This window comes from Natator depressus, chromosome 23 (genome assembly GCF_965152275.1).
Source record: "Natator depressus isolate rNatDep1 chromosome 23, rNatDep2.hap1, whole genome shotgun sequence".
Lineage (NCBI taxonomy): Eukaryota > Metazoa > Chordata > Testudines > Cheloniidae > Natator > Natator depressus.
Genome location: NC_134256.1, coordinates 2,613,620 through 2,632,478, shown reverse-complemented (window position 1 = coordinate 2,632,478; position 18,859 = coordinate 2,613,620). Strand labels below are relative to the sequence as shown.

General features: G+C 52.0%; 1 protein-coding gene and 1 long non-coding RNA gene across 2 annotated transcripts in view; one reads left to right on the top strand and one right to left on the bottom strand.

Moving 5' to 3' along the window:
• The window catches only part of CATSPERG (catsper channel auxiliary subunit gamma), a 44,839-nt gene that overhangs the window by 9,653 nt on the left and 16,327 nt on the right, over nt 1–18,859 (top strand). The window contains exons 7-19 of the mRNA XM_074937982.1: nt 941–1,112; nt 1,415–1,552; nt 3,026–3,091; nt 4,590–4,703; nt 5,583–5,633; nt 7,544–7,673; nt 8,588–8,699; nt 9,921–10,079; nt 11,761–11,879; nt 12,987–13,200; nt 13,499–13,561; nt 16,399–16,582; nt 17,725–17,852. Coding sequence (XP_074794083.1) covers nt 941–1,112; nt 1,415–1,552; nt 3,026–3,091; nt 4,590–4,703; nt 5,583–5,633; nt 7,544–7,673; nt 8,588–8,699; nt 9,921–10,079; nt 11,761–11,879; nt 12,987–13,200; nt 13,499–13,561; nt 16,399–16,582; nt 17,725–17,852 — 1,650 coding nt within the window. The remainder of the gene's footprint in view (nt 1–940; nt 1,113–1,414; nt 1,553–3,025; nt 3,092–4,589; nt 4,704–5,582; nt 5,634–7,543; nt 7,674–8,587; nt 8,700–9,920; nt 10,080–11,760; nt 11,880–12,986; nt 13,201–13,498; nt 13,562–16,398; nt 16,583–17,724; nt 17,853–18,859) is intronic.
• On the bottom strand, nt 4,574–11,147 carry LOC141976827 (uncharacterized). Its single transcript, XR_012636153.1, has 3 exons — nt 11,064–11,147; nt 9,708–10,001; nt 4,574–4,645 (listed from the first exon to the last, which is right to left on the bottom strand). It is a non-coding gene; the product is annotated as an uncharacterized LOC141976827 (long non-coding RNA).

Here is an 18,859-nt window from a genome sequence, read left to right as displayed (position 1 = left end):
GCCCCGTTCATCCGGAAGCCTGTTACACACGTAAATCGATATTCGCCACCAGCTCTGGTTCCAATCTCATTCCCTTCGGTGCAAATGAGGAGATATGCCCCTGCAGTCAGTAACGTTACACTGGCGTGCAGCTGCCATGAGGTCGAAATCTGGCCTTCTTTCTACAGCGATTCCTTCCGTGGAAACACGATCGTTGCATTGTCAGTGAAACGTCAGGGACCAGATCTTTAGCTGTTGTCAATCAGCAGAGCTCTGCTGACCACAGCAGTTTACCCCAGCAGAGAATTTGGCCTCAGATTGTTTAGTGGAGAAGCTGGGCCAGATCCCAGATTCGGATCTGGCCTCCACTGGGCCCAGTCCTGCACTAATGAAATCCCTGGTGACTTGGGTCTCCCTGCACCGTGTCTCCTTCCTTGGCTTCCCTGTGTTGCTGGCTGCAGGTGTGAAAGTCCCTGAATAGGAATCTGAACTAAGCTGGACTGAATGCAACAGGAGTGTTTTGCAACAAGTGATTTACAGCAGTAAAAACCAAGGTAGCCGAAAGGAACAGTCAGAAAAATGGTGCATGATCACCTCCCCCAAAAGAAGATTACAGAGCTGGGCAGAGAGAGCGGCAGGTAAACAAGACACAGCTGGTGGGGCAGCTGGAGAAGTCTGGTAGGCCCAAGAACCGTGGGCCAGACCCAGGCAGGGTCCCCAGGGAGAGTGTGCCAAGCTGTGAATTTATTTACAGCAGTGCAAAGTGAGTGTGAAACGCTGCCTTTCAGACCTGGGGATGCCCGCTTGGCACTGGTGTCAGTGACAAGGCTGGGGAAGACGGAGGAAGACGGAGGAGCAGGCCCTGGGAGCTTTACCACTAATTGAAATGGGAGCAGGATTGGCCCCTAGCTGAGATCAGGATGGGGCCCGCTGCCCCTCATTTGTCCTCTCTGTGCTTCAGGTGGCGATCGACAGCTGCTGGATTGGGTCCCTGAACTGCCCCCTGTACATGTTCTCCTCCTCCATTTACGATGCCATCGCTATGGAAAGTGTGCTCTTCATCCGTCAGAACCAGCTGGTCTATTACTTCACTGGGAACTATTCGGTCCTTTCTCCTCATGTGCCGGGATCCGGTAAGAGAAGCCAGAGATGGCCAAGACCCATCAGCTTCCCTACCCAGAGGGGAAGGTGATCTAGTGGTTAGGGAACCAGCCTGGGAGGTGGGAAACACCAGTTTAATTCCCTGCTTTGTCGCCGAGTTCTTCTGTTACCTTGGGCTTCACTTAGCTTCTCTGGACCTTAGTTTCCCGTCTGCAACACAGGAATGCTAGCACAGGGGTACCTTGAGGATCAGTGCATCAAAGACTGGGAGATGCTCAGCTGCCATGGTGATGGGGCCACATGACCTAAGACAGAGTCTCTCTCTTCTCTCTAGGCCTCTGGACCCGTGTGCTGAACGACATCTGCGTGTCACATTTAAACCCTGTGCATTTCCCCCACAACGGCTCAGAGTATGTGATTGCTATAGGAGGGGGCATGCACGAAGGAGAATTCTTCCTTGGCACCATTCGCGGTATGACGTGCGGGCCAGATAATTCACCCCGGGAGCTTTGTTGCTTCACACCAGCTGAGGACCTGATCCAGTGTCCCACGGATTGGCAGCCACCCCCTTAGAATGTTTATTGCTCCAGCCCCTTTGCACGGGCAGCAGCTGGTGCCACATTTAGTGCTGGTGAAGGGAGCTGGACTGATAGCCAGGGGAGAAGAGCCCACCCTGCAGACAAATAAGTGGGAGCTGTTAAAGTTTTGCAACTTGCATTGCCTGAAGGGCCATATCTGTTATTATTATTGTGTGTATGAGGCCCCTCATTGTGCCAGGCACTGCGCAGACCACATCTGAGATTTGGGCCCCCATCATGCTGGGCACTGCACAGACCCCAACTAAGATCAGGGGCCCGTTGTGCCAGGTGCTGCTCGGACACACATTGAGAGACAAGGCAGACATGGAAGGGACTATTATCCCCACGTTATAGGTGGGGAACTAAGGCCCTGGTAGATGCAGCGACAAGCCCAGGGTCAGATCTCCTGAGTCCCAGCCTGAACCAGAAGGCCATCCTTCCTCCTGGTGCCTTAGCTAGGAGGCAGCTAAGGTGCTGAGTAATTGACAGGTACAAGCCAACTGCATGCCAAGGGTGTAGCCATAGGTGGGCGATAGCCCACCCACTTAGCATCCAGGGCCACCCCCCAGCCCCGGCTCTGCTCTGGCCCAAGCACTTGCCCCACTCCTCCTACCTGCCCGGTGCTCCAACCGGGGAGCGGGGTCAGGGCACGGGGCCCTGCTCCACCCGCCTGGCACTCCTGCCGGGGCTGCGTGGGTGGGGCAAGACCCTGCACCCTGGCTAGAATGCCAGGCAGGTGGGCGGAGTGGAGCAAGCCCCTGCGCTCCCACCACGCTCCCTGACAGGAACACTGAGCGGGTGGGGTGCGGGAGCACCCATTTTTCCGGGCCCCCGGGTTGGCCCAGTGGCTAATGCGCCACTGGGAGGAGAGCGAGCAAGCGGGCAGCCGGTGGCGGTAGAGGAGATCGTCAAAAAAGGTAGGCCAGCCACCTAAGAGAGCCGGGAGCCGTGCGTTAGGGTGACCACATAGCAAGTGTGAAAAAACGGGATGGGGGTGAAGGATAATAGGTGTCTATACAAGACAAAGCCCCAAATATCAGGACTGTCCCTATAAAATTGGGACCTCTGGTCACCTTACCATGCACGCTGAAGAGTAGTGTCTCCTCTCGGAGCTGCGTGCGCACCCCGGGCCGTGGGGAGCCCCTGGCCAAAGGATCTATCCATCGCCCCGTGCAAAGCCACCTGCAGGTGGTGAGGGGAGGCGGGCCCCCCATTCCTCCTGCCCTCCCAGCCCCCTATAACTGCTCACCCACCCAAAGTCAGGGCCCACCCAAATATCCCATGCTGGCTACGCCACTTTTGCACGTATGTGTTGGGGGCCACTGGCCTGACTGGCTGAAATCCTGCAGCTCTTTTCTCCCCTCCAGATGGAGTCGTTCAGTTTCCCGAATCACACGCTAAGGGGAGGAAGACAGTGTGCGAATATTTGAAGAGTACGTGCCTTTTGGGTCCTTGTGTTCCTCAGGGTCCCCAGCTGGTATTAATGGGAGTTGCTCCACTGGACTCAGTGGGGCCAGATCCCCAGCTGATATGTATTGGCTGCAGTGCCATTGAAATAGGCATATTTAGCTTTGTTCTGATTTACACCGGCTGAGGTTCTGGCTCCATGTTTATGTGGTGCTGTGCAAGAGCCTCACAAAATTATAACATTTGGGTCTAGTGGTTGGAGCAGAGGGAGTGGGATTCAGGACACCTGGGTTCTATTTCCACCTCTGGAAAGGGAGTGGGGCCTAGTGATTTGAGCAGGGGGTCTGGAAGTCAGGACCCCTGGGTTCTGTTCCTAACTCTGGAAAGGGAGTGGGGCCTAGTGATTGGAGCAGTGGGGCTGGAAGGCAGTCAGGACTCCTGTGTCAATTCTCAGCCCTGCCATTGACTGGCTGTTCGACCTTGGGGTAGAGAGCCTGGCTGTTAAGGTCCTGGGGCTGAAGTTCAACAGACTCCCATTGTGTTGGGGTTAATTGGGGGAGGGAGGGTCTGTTACAGAGAAGAGGCTCAGCCGTGAATCCCCAAACAAATCCATGAACAAAGGCTCCAGCTCCCAGCTGCAGGAGTAAAAAATTATTTAAACCACAAAATGCGAGCCAGCTCCGCAGCTGTTGCAGCCTCCCTGAATCAGAGGAGCACACCCTGCCATATCACCCCGGTCAGACACCAGCCAAGCTCCATCCACCAACCAGTTAGGTTCTTTGCCCCTCACTGCTCCTATCTGGAGGCTGTTCCCTCCTCAGAGGGTTAGACACCTTCTTCTCATCTCCAGCTTCCTGGACATGTTCTCCTCCTCCATTTCCGATGCCATCGCTACGGAAAGCAATCCAATCCCCTGTCAGGGTTAGTCTACACTGAAAACTTATATCGGCATGGCTCCATGTGAAAAACCCACACCCCTGAGAGACCTAGTCCAGCTGACCTCTCCCCCAGTGTAGACAGTGCTAGCTCAACGAAAGAATTCTTCCTAGCTGCTGCCTCTGCGGGAGGTGAATTGACTACAGTGATGGGAGAACCCCTCCCATTTTAAGTGTAGACGTAGCCTCAGCCTGCCATTTGCCAGGCATAACAAGCTTTCTCTCCTTTCAAGAGATCGGCTCTTCAGTCCCCTGATCATCCTCGGAGCCCTTCTTCTACACCGGTTCCCATTTGAATCCATCTTTCTTGAGCATGGGGGACCAGAATTGGAGCCAGTGTTCCAGATGACCTCACCTGGAACTCTGGCTCCAGTTCTGTGACACTGGTGCAGTGGAACACTGGTGCAATTCTGGAACACTGGTGGAATTCTGGAACACTGACTCCTCATCTGGAACACTGGTACAATGAAGCAGTGACATGTTATACAAGGAGACTGTTGCTTATTCAAAATCATAGCCACAGAAATATTTAGAAAGAGCAGTTTGGAAAGATTTTGCTGGCTCTCTCTTTCTCTCTCTCCACTTTCAGTTTCTTGCGCGATCCTCTGGGCCGTCTACATCACGGAAGAGGAGAAGATTGTGCTGCTGGTGGAAGAGAAGAAAAAGAACGAGTCCAGTTACTACATCGTGGCCTACGATCAAGGTCAGGCTGTCGTTCTGTACCGATACAAGCGTAAAGCCAGCTGCTGTGAATCAGTGTCATTCCACTGAAGTCCGTGGAGCGACGCTAAGGTTCATGTGTAGGGAATCGGGTCCCTAAGCGGGCTGTGTCGGGGCGGTGTGGGCAGAATGTGTTGTCAGATCCTGCCAGCCCCAGTGCTCTGCAGGGAAGGGCCTCAGGAGGGAGTTAGCCCTCGCAGAAGGTGTTGGTTTATCTCGGGTGTGATGGTGATGATCTAATAATGGTGATGATCTAATAATTGGACCATGGAGAAGAACTGAACGGCTCTGGGGCTGCCTTTTCCCACCTAGATTATTGGTTCAGCTCCAGCCAAGGTCAGTAGCAAATGAAAATGATTACTGTCTACTGAATGGCTATCAGCCAGTCCAGCCCCTGGTGAATAACTGTTCCTATCACTGCAAACGGCCCCAGCCTCAGCAGAGAGGCCAAGGACAAAATGGTGACAGGGACTGAACTGCCCACTGGAAGTCATCTTTCTAGGTCAGGACGAAGAGTGTGTCTTCACTGCAACCCAGGGTGTGATTGCAGCGTGGGCAGACATACCTGCGCTAGCTTAACCCATGCTAGCGTGGCTAAAAATAGCAGTGTACATGTGAAGGCACACATTCCCCCTGTGATCTTGGGCGAGTCACTTAGCTGCTCTGTGACTTGGTTTCCCCATCTGCACGGTGGAGATAATAGCACTGCCCTACCTCCCAGGGTGCTGTGGGGCTAAACGCATGAAAGATTGTGATTCTATGGTAACAGGAGGCCGTGTACGTACAAAGATTTAACAAGATGAGTTCACATAATAAACAGACACTGCTGTAACTCGTCATTCCCATGTTTGTTTGTTCATAGTCAATGCAGCTTTCAGGATGTTGTACCACTTACCTCGCTTCATACCCAAAGGTAAGAACCCACCTTGGAATGTTCTAACAGGCTTTGATCGGAGAAGCAGAGATATCCTGATAGACGCCATAGATTGGAAAGTGCATCCGGCCCTCCCAGTCCACACCCCCTGCAAACCCAGAGCATGATTGTTCCCTGCAGGGCTCTGCCCAGCCTCTCTCTCAGTCTGTCTATGGCTTTGAAGGGGAGAAGTGCACGAGGGAATTTTTGGAGCGAGACAGCAGGGTCCACATGGAGAGTTAGTGCATGGCAGGCTAGTGTGGGATAGATTTACACCACAAGCTGCCTGTTTGTACTGACAAGCCCTTGGTTAAAGCGCATTAAATCCCCGTGCAGATGCTCTGATTCAGAATAAAAGTGGCCTTCATTTGGATTCACTGAACTCACTTCCAAAGTGAAATTAGAGTCAGGCCTGGTCTACACTGCAAATTTTTGTCAACAACTATGGCGCTCGGAGATGTGAAAAAATACACTACTATTGTCCCCATAGTGTAGACGTGGCCTCACTTTAATTCAGATTAAGAGCATCCACACAGGGGCTTAATGCATTTTAACTAATTCACATTGGAAGTTAATTTGGATTAACTTTCCTGATTGTCCCTGTGTAGACAAGCAAAAAAAGGAACTCTTATTCTGGAATGAGTGTCCATGGGGAAATTGACCGGAATTAGCTATTGCAAAATAGCTACCATGTATATACAAGCCCCTCATCTCCCCCTCTGATTATCCCACCTCTACAAGCCTAGTTCACCACTGCGATACTCCTACTTTACACCATGTTGACAAAGTTCCACTCGTCAAACCAAGAGCAACACAGCGGTGAATCAGAGCCAGCATAGCTACCAGCTTTTGTGTCACAGATCCTAGATTGTGAGCTCTCTGGGCAAGCTTGTCTTCTTTGTTACATGACTGTGTAGCCCCTAGTGCAATGTGGCCCTGATCTCATGGCAGTTCTTAGGTGCTTCTGTAACAGGAATAATGGTGCCTCTTTGACCTGAGCATTAGCCTTGCAGAGCTCATTATGAGGAGAAATCAGTGCTAGGAATCAGGTCTGTTCTTGGTGCAACCTTTTTTTTTAGGTTTCAGAGTAGCAGCCGGGTTAGTCTGTATTCGCAAAAAGAACAGGAAGACTTGGGGCACCTTAGAGACTAACCCATTTATTTGAGCATAAGCTTTCGTGAGCAACATCTCACTTCATCGGATGCATGCAGTGGAAAATACAGTGGGGAGATTTATATACACAGGGAACATGAAACAATGGGTGTTACAGTGTGGAGGGTAACACCCATTGTTTCATGTTCTCTATGTAAATAAATTTGTTAGTCTCTAAGGTGCCACAAGTCTTCCTGTTCTTTTTTTTTAGAGTGTCCACAAAATCTAGTTTCCCTGAGCACAGGTGAAACAGACAGCAGCCGGCAGCTTTCCTTGCTCCAAAATCCACACATCTGCTCCTCCAGCGGGCTCTGTGCCCAAGAATCAGTGTCTCTCTGCTTCCTCCTAATGTTCATGCCCACAAGTGCTTTGCTTGGTTTTCTCCTCCAACACACAGACTGCAAACTAATCTTCTAGCCCCTGCCTTGGCAGCCAGGCAATCCCCGCCTCTGACCTGCCCCGTGGCTTGGGCAGTCCCTCCCCGTTTGTAGCTCTCTGTTACTTAAAGAGACTCAACTACTGTGTCCATTGAGTCTGAAAGACTGCTTGGCCCTCCTGTTGGCTTTAATGAGGCCCAGGATTGTCTTTAGATCAAAGCCTTACCCCATGCCAGCCATTAGCAACTTTCAGTGTAACAATACCCGGAAAATCTCCTTGCAGCCTGATCTTTTTCTCTTGCTGCTCTTCTCTGAACTCCGACCTCATGGCTCCTACAGAAGACCCACTCTGACCAGGTTTCTCCCACCTGTCCTTTGCAGACACTGGGAAAGGGTTTGTAATGTTGCTGGGGCTGGAAGAATACACGGATTCCCTGCTGATCCCAAGAGGGCTGTCCTATAACCCATTCAGCACAATCTTCTACATCTGGGGCAATGTTGTATTACAAAGGTGAGAACAAAGTCTGTATCGATCTCTGGTTTTCAGGGAGGCAACTGATGAGTTGGTTCCATGCTTTGCTAGTTTACCAGGCATGATTTTAACACACTCCTTCAGTTATATCAGTCCGCCATTCCCCTGGGCTAATTCAGTCTGCCTACCTTCCATTCCTTTTCCCATTTACATTTTAGAGTTGAACCCACAACTTGGGTACATTTCTAGTCCCAGTTATTACAACCTGCACCATCCACATGATTAGGAATTAGGTGCACATGGAACCCAGCTGCAGGACGAGGGTGTTAGGTGGGGCCTCAGAATCACAGCTCGCCCCAGCAGAGAGGAGTGATTGTAGGGGCCCGGCCAGAGGCACCGTAAAGAGGTCTGATTTTCAGAAAGTGAAACCCCCTCTGCCCTGTGTTTGCTTTGAAAATCAGCCCCAAAACTGGGGCACTCAAAATCACTATTTCAAAGAATCTTGACCCAAAGCTCTGGACCCGATTCTGATCTCAATTGCATTGGTCCACAAGATCCCTCCGGATTTGCACAGCACCCCAAGGATGAAATTCACCTACCGTGCAGAATGTCAGCACAAAGTATGCACTGCACTTCCAATACGGCTGAAATGGAATTCATGTCCTACCCGAGGCTTTTGCCTGCTCAGGGGGTGGGTTTCACCCTGTGGCGCATCGGCAGAGCTGTGTGGGGAATTACACGACCATTGCAAAACAATCACATTAGAGCCAGTACAAATGTAACAGATCAGGGGACAGACCGGAAGGGCCACTGTCTGCCAGGAGACCCAGACCCAGAGACAGGGCCAAATGTAATGGTTTTACTACCAGGCTTTTCACCTCTGGGAGAGAATGAAAGGGGAACGAAAGCAATGGAGTGTAATGTTTCCCGCTTCCCCTGTGCTTTCCTTGCAGCTACGACCTGGTTAATTACATTCTTCTCTCTGGCTTCCCACAAGAGTCCCCCATCAGCTACTTCATTCTGTCGTATGTAGGGGAAGTCGTGTTTGTGACAGACTCGGAGGAGGTATGGTGGCGTGATACTTGGGTGGATCAGGCAGGTGCTTTGTTTGACTGGATGCAGCGTGGCCTAGGGCAGTGGTCTCCAAAGTTTTTGGATCGCGCACCCCCACGGTGCCGCCTAAGAAAGGAGAGGGGAAGACTTACCGCAGGCGTGCCGCTGAAGCAAGAAGAGTGGAAGACCTGCCGTAGGCGTGCCACTGAAGAAAGAAGACGGGAAGACCTTCCGCAGGCGTGCCGCTGGAGGGGAGGACCTGCTGCAGGCGTGCAGAGCTGCCGCCGAAGAAAAAAAACAGCGGCGTGCTGTCTGGCGGCGCTCCTCCTGCTGCGCACCCCCTGGGATCCTCTGGCGCACCCCACTTTGGAGACCACTGGCCTAGGGGATAGAACCCTGCCCTGGGACTTGGGCAAGCTGGGGTCTATTCCTGGCTCGGCCGCTGAGTGACCTGGAGTGAATCATGTCACCTCTTTGTGTCACAGGGTATATGTGACAACTAGACCCCTGCAGCTGGCCCGGGCCAGCTGATTCAGGCTCTCGGGGCTCAGGCTGGTTCACTGCTGTGTAGATGTCTGGGCTCAGGCTCGAGCCAGAACTGTAGAACCCTGTGAAGTGGGGGGGTCCCAGAGCCTCAGCCCAGTTGTCTACACTGCAATGAAACAGCCCCGTGTGCCCAAGTGAGCTGGCACAGGACAGCCATGGGTTTTTCTTTGCTGTGTAGATGTACCCTCAGTTTCCCCATCTGTAAAATGGGGATAATGGTACTGACTTGCTTTGCGGTCTCCTGATGAGATAGTGGTAGGCAGTGTCATGGATGGCTGCCTTTTTGTTAGTATCTTTCATCTGAGGATCTCAGGACACTATTCGGTCACTAACGCTGCCTCCTAACCTTTTCGAGGAGCTGCTAAATATTCTTATCCCTGTACGAGTGGTTAAAGTGAAGCACAGAGAGAGCAAAGACCTTGCACAGCAGAGGGCACATAGAACCCAGGAGTCCTGCGAGGGGGCTGTGCTCACCATTAGACTGCACTCTCTCCCCACTCGAGAGGAACTCTGTGCTGGGTGGGCGAGCTCTGTATAAACAGCTGCCACGCTCCATTGCTCCAGAGGTGACTACATCTCAGCAGCAGGGATGTAGCAGCTCCTTTGGAAAGTCCCCTCTAGGGACACCTTCAGAGATTTCTGCTCCCTTTGCCTGCTCTTCACGTTTGGCTCCATTTGGCTCTCCAGATCTGGTTTTCTGTGGAAGGCAGCTCAGTCGTCAGTCGGCTTCACCCCTCCGAAGCCTGGGACACGTACCTCAGCCTACAGCTAATGAGAGAGTCAAAGGACTTTAGCTTGAACGAGTCATTTGTGAGCCTCTTCTTTAACAAGGAGGGACTGCAGCAGGTGAGCCCGGGCAGCAGGAGTCACAGGGTGGGCGGCGCAGGGGGTGGTTAATGGTCTGTAGACGTTTGAATCTAGCCCTGGTCTATAGTGCTGGGAAGCCGTTGACAGCTGCTGATTGGCCAGTGGATTAATGAGCCATCTCAGCCCAGTTTCCAGGGCCAAGCTGCCACAGAATTGGCCCCCTCATTAGCAGACACCCTAGAGATCAAGTTTCCTCCAGGTTACATCTGAAACACGGTGGTGAGTGTGGGGCACCTGCTCTGGGCATAGAGACAGGCCTTCCACCTTCAGGGCCTTACCCTGATCCCAAAGTGGAGTAATTCCATTTACATGAATGGGGCTACTCCTGAGTTGCACCCATGTAAATGAGATCAGAAGCAGGAGGCACCTGCAATGCTCACACAAGGGAGAACTGCCAAGCCATCCCACCCTTAAGGGGCATGGCCACACAGGTTATGGCCGTGGCCGATCCGGAAGCCAAATGCCGTCCCATTTCCACATGGTTCTGAGCCCTGATTCCCACTTGGATCCAGGGGGCCTCATAACTGCACCTGCCCCATGTAGCCACAAAACCCTCCAGCACAGAAGAACCAGACCCACTCTCCTTCCCACCCGCAGTTCAACCATAAATTGTCAGGCTCAAGCTGACATGGTGCAGCTAGATCTGTTGGTATTTAACAAGATACCACATGCTCCCCGGGCTGTGCTGAGCATCCTTTGCTCCCACTCTAGATGAAGAAAATGACCCTCAACCAGGTCTGACCCAAGCAGCCAGGCAAAAATTCCAGGTGTCCTGGCTTGTTCCAATTAGCAGGAGAAATTGGCGCTAGTCGAGCTTTGTCTTTGCAGCAAGTTGGTTCATTTGCACGGAACGCACAAAGGCCTTGTTTCCTTGAACACCGTAGGAAACAACCAGCAGGAGACCCAGGCTTCTTTCCAGCCCGCACCCAGTCCCCGCGCAGCTTTCTCTCAGGGCCCCCTTACCAGCTTGTTCCGGTCCGCCTGGCTTTCTCTCACTGCGTCAGCTCTTGTCCTGGGCCTCTCTCATGCACACACACAGCAAACCAGAGCTACCAAGCAAAGCCCTTACCCCTGCATTTGAAACTCCTCCTCTTTGGGCTACGTCGGGGTCGGCAACCTTTCACAAGCGGTGGGCCGAGTCTTCATTTATTCACTCTAATTTAAGGTTTCGTGTGCCAGTCATACATTTTAACGTTTTTAGGAGGTCTCTTTTTATAAGTCTATAATATATAACTAAACTATTGTTGTATGTAAAGTAAATAAGGTTTTTAAAATGTTTAAGAAGCTTCATTTAAAATTAAATTAAAATGCAGAGCCCCCCGGACCGGTGGCCAGGACCCAGGCAGTGTGAGTGCCACTGGAAATCAGCTCGCTTGCCGCCTTTGGCACACATGCCGTAGGTTGCCTACTCCTGAGCTACATGATTCAGTTTCTCTTCAGCTTTTCCATGGGTGCTACTGTTTATTTATTTATTTGTATTGCGCAGCCCCAAGACTCCCAGTCACAGGCAAGGACCAGGACAAAAAGACAGAAAACAAGAGGCAACACATGGTGTTAGTTTCAGCTGCCAGGTGGCAACGGCTTCTCTCCTCTTCTCCTGAATAGCAGGGGTTGAACTCCACCTGTCCGCGGTATTTTCTGCTCTTGCCTCTCCTTTCAGCTGGTTTACATAATGGATGGACAAGAGGAGGGAAAGCTGATCAAGAGGAACTTCCCTCTCCATTATATACTGTCGTACCAGCTCCTCATCGTCAATCAGTACCGTTCGATGTATTTCCAGTGAGTAGTGGCAGAGGACGGGCAATGGTGGGAAAGGCTTATGGTGCAGATTGAGCCGGCACCAGCCCTGGGGTAGCTCCAATGCGCACAGTGGAGTGGCGGCTGCCCGTACCAAGGCTGAGCTGTCAACTAGGTCTAAGTAATAATTCTTAGATCTCAAAGTGCTTTACAAAGGAGAGCACTATCCTTACCCTGTTTTACAGAGGAGGGAACTGAGGCACAGAGCAGGGATGGGACTAGCGCGCAGTCACCGAACAAAGCAGCGGCAGATCCGGGAATAGAAACCAAATCTGCCAAGCATAGTCGCCAACTCCGTGGGTGCTCCGGGGCTGGAACGCTCATGGGGAAAAATGGTGTTTGCCGCGTGCTGGCAGGCCCCGCCGATCAGTGCCTCCCTCTCCCTCTCCGCACCTACCATCTGCTGCCATCAGCTGTTTCGTGGCGTGCAGGAGGCTTGGGGAGGGTGGGGGAGGAGCGAGGGCGTGGTGCGCTGGGGGAAGGGGGCAGAACGGGATGGACGGGAAGAGGCAGGGCGGGACTGGAGCGGGAAGAGGGGGGGTGGGGGCAGGGCCTTGGAGGAAGGGGTGCTGTGGGGGCAGGGCCTGGGGCAAAGCCAGGGGTCAAGCCAGGGGTCGGCACATGAGAAAGTCGGCACCTGTGCTCCCAAGTCCAGATCCAGTGCTCTACCTGATAGGCAGAACTGTGTCCCTTGGATTGAGATCCTAGGGGCCTGATCCTGCCTTGTGCTCAGCACCTGGGAGTGGTCCCAAGGAGCTCAGAATGCTCAGATCTGGACAGGATTGGGCCCTGAAGCTGTACACATCAGGCCAGATCACGGGTGCAGCGCCACCTCAAAATCTCCAAGTCAGCCTCAAGCCTCCAACACAGCCTCTTCTGTGTTTAGCCTTGATCCTGCAACTCCCCTTAGCTATTAGCAGTATGGGACGCATGACCCACAGCTGAAAGATTCTGATTCCATCCAGCACACAGGCTCCACCCCACCGCCCAGTCCACTGCAACATGCCAGAGCACCGCCAACCTTGTGAAGAACCACTGCATTTTGGTGCAAACCTACACTCTGTTCCTGTCTCCCCGTTTCTCCCTCAGCAATGCTCAGTACATCAGGTTCATCCATCCCTGCTCCTTCTCGATCATGCGCCTCGTGGACCTCCCAGCCCCTCAGCGCTTCACCCGGACGGAGCACTACTTCTCCGAACCGCCGGATGTCATGGACAGCACAGGCTTCCACAACAACGTGTCTCTGGCTGTATACCAGGGACTGATCTTCCAGCTGCTCTGGCTGCATGCAGACTATAGCAGGGTGAGTGCTTGTCAGGCCTCAGCTGCGTTCCGGTGATGGGCTGGGAGGAAAGTTCCTTGTCTCTACAGCGCTAGGTAGGAAGGTTGGGAGTTCTGAGATTGGGGCAGCGCTAGTGCTGTTTACACCGGGAATGAGGTTGTATAACTGCCTTGCTCAGGGATGTGGAATTTCCCACAAGTAACAGGGACTATCCAAGAAAGATGCGGATAATCCACAACAGGGACACGTAATTTTCAGATGAGAAAATATTGCGTTTTCAGATGACATGTAATTTAGCAAGCCCTTGATTTTCTTTTAGCCTTATGCTGACCCGGTCCACGACCCAACTTGGCGCTGGTGGAAGAACAGAAAGAAATACGCAGTAAGAAAAGATTCTGAACTTTCCTTTTTGACAAAAAAAACCAACAGATCAAATTAAGGGGCTTGGTTCCTCTTCTAAATTGTGTTATATTCTTTTCTAAACAGATTTGTAAACTCTGAGAGCCTGGATAGATTTTAGTTTGGGTACCTCCATCCCATCTTCATAAATTCCTCCCCAAAGGTGGGACAGAGAAGGTAGATTGGCCATGTTTCAAAAACAGTTGTAATGAATAAGAACTTTTCTTACCTGTGGTAGTGAGCCCTGAAAGTCAGAAGGTGGCAGACTTGGGCCTGTAGTAGCCATGGGTTGGAATAAATCTGTAAGATTATAATCTTCCCTAGGGAATAAATCAGCATTATATATCTGGTGACAGGAAGGAATTTCCCATGCGGTCCCTGCCTCACGGCTCTGCTGCGGCCCTTGAACTCAGAGCTCCCTGTGGCTGCAGGGTTTGCAGTTGCACCGAGCCGGCTCTGGGTCTTGTTGGACCTGAGGAGCTCTGGAGGTGGGAGGAGGAGCCAATAGCTTCAGCTGTACGACTCAGGGCAAGCTGAAGGCTGGGCCCAGCAGAAAGGCTGCCAGGAAGCCCCCGCACACTGCTGAGCCTGTAGCAGGTTTCACTTGGAGGCCAGCAGGGCTAATGGGCAGGCCGTGGCTCAACAGTCTTTCCACCCCCAACGTCCTGGAGCTGGGCTTGTCTGATGGCCAGCGGGCCAACTGACAGTCTGTTCCCTGGATGGACAGGGTGGGGAAGGTAGGGGGACCTGGGCCCTCCCCCTCCACCAGGTCTGGGCCCAGGGGAGGGAGGTGTGGAGTGTCTTGATCACTGGTATACCTGGCCAGCCTTCAGAAGAACGGCCATACTGGGTCAGACCAATGGTCCATGTAACCCAGTATCCTGTCTTCTGACAGTGGCCAGTGCCAGATGCTTCAAAGGGAATGAACAGAACAGGGCAATAATCGAGTGATCCATCCCCTGTCATCCATCCCCAGCTTCTGGCAGCTGGAGATTTAGGGACACCCAGAGCATGTGATTGCGTCCCTCACCATCTGGGCTAAGAACTGCTGCTTAGCCAGTCGGTCCCCAGCCTCTAGCAGTGCATGGCATTCTTCCTTCCTAAGTGCAGGACTCTGCACTTGTCCTTGTTGAACCTCATCAGATTTCTTTTGGCCCAATCCTCCAATTTGTCTAGGTCACTCTGGACCCTATCCCTACCCTATAGCATATCTACCTCTCCCGCCAGCTTAGTGTCATCTGCGAACTTGCTGAGGGTGCAATCCATCCCATCATCCAGATAATTGACAAAGATGTTGAAAAAAAACGGCCGCAGGACCGACCCGTGGGGCACTCCACTTAATACCGGCTGCCAACTAGACATCAAGCTGCTGATCACTACCTGTTGAGCTCGTCAATCTAGCCAGCTTTCTATCCACCTTATAGTCCATTCATCCAATCCATACTTCTTTAACTTGCTGGCAAGAATACTGCGGGAGACCGTATCAAAAGCTTTGCTAAAGTCAAGATATATCACGTCCACCGCTTTCCCCATATCCCATGTGCCCCCCCATTCGGGACTCCGGGCTTCTGCTGTGGGGCAGGGCACACTGGGGCTCGCAGCTTCTCTCTTTGTTCTGAACACATGCATTTCAGGTACCAAGGGGCGTGATGGCACTTCCTCACCTTGTACCAGGGTAACACAATCATATGTCGTGTCCTTTTCCTTTGGGACATGCCGTGGCTGGCTGTGTGCAAATAACTCCCTGCCTGTTACTATTGGAAGAGAGACACAAGGTGGGGGAGGTGATATTGTTTATTGGACGGACTCCTGTCTGTGAGAGAGACACACTTTTGAGCTCATCCAGAGCTCTTCTGCAGGGCTGGGAAACAGACTCTGCGTCACAGCTAAACACACAGCGGAACGGATTGTTTAGCACGGGGTGGGCAAACTTTTTGGCCCGAGGGCCACATCGGGGTGCGAAACTGTATGGAGGGCTGGGTAGGGAAGGTTGTGCCCCCCAAACAGCCTGGCCTCCGCCCCCTATTTGCCCCCTCCCATTTCCCACCCACTGACTGTCCCCCTCAGAACCCTCGACCCATCCAACCCCCCCTGCTCCTTGTCCCCTGATTGCCCCCTCCTGGGACCCCCCCACCCCGAACCGCCCCCCAGGATCCCACCCCCCCTGCTCCCTGTCCCCTGACTGCCCTGACCCCTATCCACACCCCCGCCCCCTGACAGGTCCCCCGGGACTCCCATGCCCTATCCAACCCCCCCGTTCCCTGACCCCTGACAGCCCCAGAACCTCTGCCCCATCCAACCGCCCCCTCCTCCCTGTCCCCTGACTGCCCCCCGGGACCCCCTACCCAACCCCATCACTGCCCCATGCGCGCCGCTGCCCCCTTATCATGCCGCTCAGAGCGGCAGGAGCTCGCAGCCCCACTGCCCGCGTGGTGGCGTGGCTGCAGGGGAGGGGAAACAGCGGAGGAGGGGCTGGGGGGCGAGCCTCCCAGGCCAGGAGCTCAGGGGCTGGGCAGGACGGTCCCACAGGCAGTAGTTTGCCCACCTCTGGTTTAGCATAAGCAGTTAACACACATTTCAAGTAACCAACACCCATGTGTCCTGTTCCCGGCCGTTTTCCTATCTGCCTACGCTGAAGCTTAATTCAGCTAACGCAAGGTGTTCCGGGAGCGTCCACGAACAGGATTATAGAAAGACGTAGGCCAAATTAGGCCATGTCACTGCTCGAAATATACATATAATGTTATACTGATAGTGTGTGCTTAATGCATATTAATAGATTAGGCTTGGTAGAGATTAAATCCGCCTCTCTTTTTTCAGGAGTATTTCTTTTACGTAGCAAGCAACGGCAACTCCTCCGGAGGTGTCTACATCAACATGGAGAGCTACTTGAAGATCTACGACCTGCAGCCCAATAACGAGCTGCCCAGCAAGATTTACCTGGACAAGAATAACGTCTATTCTTTCTCGGTGTTCCTGAGCGTCAGGTTGACGAGAGAAAGCAGTAAGAGCAGGGGGTCTTGGGAAACGATGTGAAAATAACGGGATTTTAACGGCTAGATGAATTTGCAGGCGATCAGAGGAGCCGGCTTCTCCTGAGTTAGAGCAGGGGGACTGGCCGTCAATAATAATAATAATACCTAGCGCTTTTCATCTGTACACCTCAAAGTGCTTCACAAAGGAGGGCGGTAACATTATCCCCATATTTCAGATGGGGAAACCAAGGCACAGAGAGGGGAATGGACTCGTTCAAGGTTACCTCATAGAGCCCAGGTCTCCTGAGTCTCAGTCCTGCCCTCTATCCACTAGGCAAAACTTTCTCCCTTAAGAGGCATTTCTATCCCCAGCTCTGGGAGTGGAGTGGTGTCTAGTGGTTAGAGCAGGGGAGCTGGGAAACTGGTCTCCTGAGTTCTGTTCCCAGCTCTGGGAAAGCCATGGGGTCAGAACTCCTAGGTTCTAGTCTTAGCAGGGGAGTGGTGTCTCGTGATTAGAGCAGAAGGGACTGGGTATCAGGACTCCTGGGTTCTGTTCCCAACCCTGGGAGGGGAGTGGATCTAATAGGTTAGAGCAGGGGGGACTGGGAGTCACGAGTCCCCTGTTTTATTCCCAGCTGTAGGAAGGAAGTGAGGTCTAGTGAAGAGAGCAGGATGTTGGGACTGTTGCCTTTTCTCAGCCCACATGTCCGGTTTCGGCAGCAGCGTATTGACCTCTACAAGGAGATCTGCTTTGACCTGGAGAGATCCACCTTGAGCAGGAGAGGAGCATTAAATCTTTGGCCTGTTTGATCCTCGCCCTGTTGAGGCCAGTTAGTGCCAATCAAAGTGGTCATTGCTGTGATAGGGACAGTAAACCTCCAACTTAGGGTAGTGAATAGCTAGTGACAAGATTCTGTCACTACCCACCTGGGTGAGATTTGAACCTGTAACCTTCAGGCAAAAGGGTTCCTGCAGTAGTTGCAAGCCTGCATCCTTAAGCCACCCACTGCCCTTGCCTTTGAAGATTGCTGATGCGTATCTACCCAGAGGAGCTTCTCTTAACTGTGTCAGTGACTGCATTATAGGTCAAAGGCCCCTGTGCAAATGCAGCCGATTGCCAATGGATCTGTTTATGGCTAGCATGATTCAAGGCTTTTCTCTCGTCCTGCAGGGCGGGAAATGCTGGAAGAGAACTCCCTTGATTTTGTGTGGCTCACCATTGTCTTAGCGCATCCAAAGTTTGTGGTTTCACACCTCCACCGGCACTATCTGATCGGCCGGGGCTCCATACTGTATACGGTGAGTACACGGTGCCGGCTACTTTAGAAGGATCCATAGTGCCAGGGTTCTGGTTTTGCAGCTGTTTCCATGCATTTCCCTACCAGCTGTCTTTCAATTTTGGGATGGATTCACCTACTCGGGTAGGTATCACTGGCAACGTTCAAGTGTATTGCAAGCAGCCCTTCAAACCACCTCCATCCTGACCTGTAGCAGGTCCTACTGTGCCAGTCCTAGGCCTAGATTTTAAAGGCCAGAAAGTACCACTGTGATCATCTGGTCTGACCTCATGTGTAACACAAGCCAGAGACACCTCCCGCCCCCAGTAATTAATGCAACAAGGCAAGGCCCTAACTTCTGTTTGAGATATAGACAGGCATTTAGAAAGATATTCTTGATTTAAAAACATCAGTGATGGAGAATCCACAACATCCTGGGGAAGTTGTTCTAACAGTTGATTACCCTGTTGAAAATTCACATCTTATTTCTAGTCTGATTTTGGCAAACTTTAGTATCCAGATGCTGGCCCTTGCTTGGGCATCTTCTGCTAGATTAAAGAGTCATCTGCCATTAGAAATTTCTTCCCCACATAAGGATTTATAGAGCGTGCAATCAAGCCCTGGGCTGCACACACACTTATTCTGGCTGCAAACTTTTCAGCAAAACGGTTATTTGATGAAAAATGCCGTTTCCCTCCAAATCAAAACACGCGTCAATTTCCACAACCTTTCATCTTGAGACACCCCAAAATGAAGCGTTTTAATAATATCTCAACGTCCTGTTGCGACATTTTCAGAACCTGAATATTTCCATAGTTTTGGGTTTTTGCGGCGTATCAAAATGGAATTCATTCTTTCGGTTTAAAAAACGCTCATTTAAATAAAAAGATTATAAAATGTCAAAATTGGAATGAACCGTTTTGATTTGATGGGAATGAAACATTAAGATCAAAATGAAATTTTGAATTTTTTTGGTTTTGTTCAGGAATGGCAAAAAGGTTGAAATTGTGGAGCTTCCTGTGAACTTGA